The 2500-nt window shown below is 41.6% G+C and overlaps 1 protein-coding gene across 1 annotated transcript in view; it reads left to right on the forward strand.

The window, feature by feature from the left end:
- sucla2 (succinate-CoA ligase ADP-forming subunit beta) overlaps positions 1-2500 on the forward strand; it is a 31952-nt gene that overhangs the window by 10906 nt on the left and 18546 nt on the right. The window contains exon 5 of the mRNA XM_039817344.1: positions 1526-1654. Coding sequence (XP_039673278.1) covers positions 1526-1654 — 129 coding nt within the window. The remainder of the gene's footprint in view (positions 1-1525; positions 1655-2500) is intronic.

Below are 2500 nucleotides of genomic sequence, written 5' to 3' on the forward strand. Positions count from 1 at the left end.
ATCATCATCAACATACATCATCATCATCAACACAAAGATCATCATCAATATCATCTCATCATCACATCATCACCATCATATCATCATCAAATCACACCATCATCATCAAAACATCATATCATCATCAAAAAATCAATATATCATCATCATCATCACCAGGTTTCCACATTATTAAATTACGTTAACTTTAAATTTCTCCAGAACCCTCATATCGTAGTCGGATCCCCTTCAGCTTTAAGCTTGGTCTTTGTGTGTGTGTATGTATGTATGCAGGTGTGTGTGTGTATGCAGGCACCCTATGCAGGTGTGTGTGTCTCTGTGTGCTGTGTGCTGCGTATGTATTATATGCGTTTGGTGTTATCTGTTGATTGTTGGAGCAGACGATGCAAGAACATTTATCTTATTTAAAATGAATAAATCCAGATGAATAAGTCAGTAAGGTAGTAGGGCTCACTTGTAAAAGAGCTTGTAATCTCAGTGTGATTCTTTTCTCCCTGGTAAAATAAAAACTAGTCTTAACGAAGCGGCTAATTGCTGCTGTAGCTGAATGTCTGAACTTAGTTTTCTTGCTCTTAAAGCTCTAAAAATGGACAAAAGAATGATTTTATTTTTAAAAAAAAGCAGCTGTACAGATTTGTCTTGTTTTTGCTGAATCTCACCACTAGATGGCAGCACAGCCATACAGAGAAAGGTGACTACCGTGGTAATGGGTCTTTGTTTCATGTGTTAAATGTAAAATTAACTAGTGTTTTAGAGAGAGTACAGAGGTTTGACCCCCACCCCCAAACATCTGGCTAAAGGGTCCTCATTCAGCTGAATATAGACTGGTTATTGTTGATGTGAAGATAAAGGCTTAAAGGTCCCATGACATGCTGCTTTTTGGATGCTTTTATATAGGCCTTAGTGGTCCCCTAATACTGTATCTGAAGTCTCTTTTATATAGACCTTTTTTCCTTTTTTTTTTTTTTTTTTCCTTAGTGGTCCCCTAATACTGTATCTGAAGTCTCTCTATATAGACCTTAGTGGTCCCCAATACTGTATCTGAAGTCTCTTTTATATAGCTTTAGTGGTCCCTCTAATACTGTATCTGAAGTCTCTTTTTAAACAAGACCTTTAGTGGTCCCCTAATACGTATCTGAAGTCTCTTTTATATAGACCTTAGTGGTCCCCTAATTACTGTATCTGAAGTCTCTTTTATATAGACCTTAGTGGTCCCCTAATACTGTATCTGAAGTCTCTTTTATATAGACCTTAGTGGTCCCCTAATACTGTATCTGGAAGTCTCTTTTTATATAGACCTTAGTGGTCCCCTAATACTGTATCTGAAGTCTCTTTAATATAGACCTTAGTGGTCCCCTAATACTGTATCAAAAATGAAGTAATTTTATACATCATTTTTTTTTATTTTAATATTTTTATATAAATTTTATTTCTTTAAATATAATTTATATATATATATATATATAAAATTTTTTTGAAAGAGTGCAGAAACTGAGAGTGTTAAAGTCCCTCTTGTGTCCCGCAGGGTCCCGTGTTGATCGGCAGCTCTCAGGGAGGTGTGAACATCGAAGACGTGGCAGCCGAAAGCCCGGAGGCCATTGTGAAGGAGCCCATCGACATCGTGGAGGGCATTAAGATGGAGCAGGCTGTCAGGGTAGGAGCACTAGAGCAGAGGACTGGAGGGGTGAATCCTCACTGATCTCCTGCTTAGACTACGATCATCGCGTCTTCGATTTGATATCTCGATGCATCAAATACATATTTACTATTAAAGCCTTCACACACAGACATAGACACAGACAGACACACACACACACACACACACACACACACACACACACACGGACAAACACGCACACACAGACACAGACACACGGACACACACAGACGCACACAGACATGCGGACACTCACACACAGACGCACACAGACAGACATACACACACACACACACGGACAGACATACACACACACACACACACACACGGACAAACACACAGACACACACACACAGACGCACACAGACATAGACACACACACAGACGCACACAGAGACACACACACACACAGACGCACACAGACATACACACCCACAGACATACGCACACACACTCACACACACACACAGACAGACACTCGGACACTCACACACACACACACACACACAGACACACATACAGACGCACACGGACAGACACACACACACACACACACAGACACACATACAGACGCACACATGGACAGACACACACACACACACACACACACAGACACACATACAGACGCACACGGACACACACACACACACACACACACACAGACACACGGACACACACACACACACACAGACATGCGGACACTCACACACAGACGCACACAGAGACACACACACTCGCACACAGACACACACGGACACACACGGAGACACACACACTTCAACAGACACATACCACATGGACACACACACAGACGCCACGAGACAGACATACACACACAAGAGT

This window comes from Perca fluviatilis, chromosome 12, assembly GCF_010015445.1.
Source record: "Perca fluviatilis chromosome 12, GENO_Pfluv_1.0, whole genome shotgun sequence".
Lineage (NCBI taxonomy): Eukaryota > Metazoa > Chordata > Actinopteri > Perciformes > Percidae > Perca > Perca fluviatilis.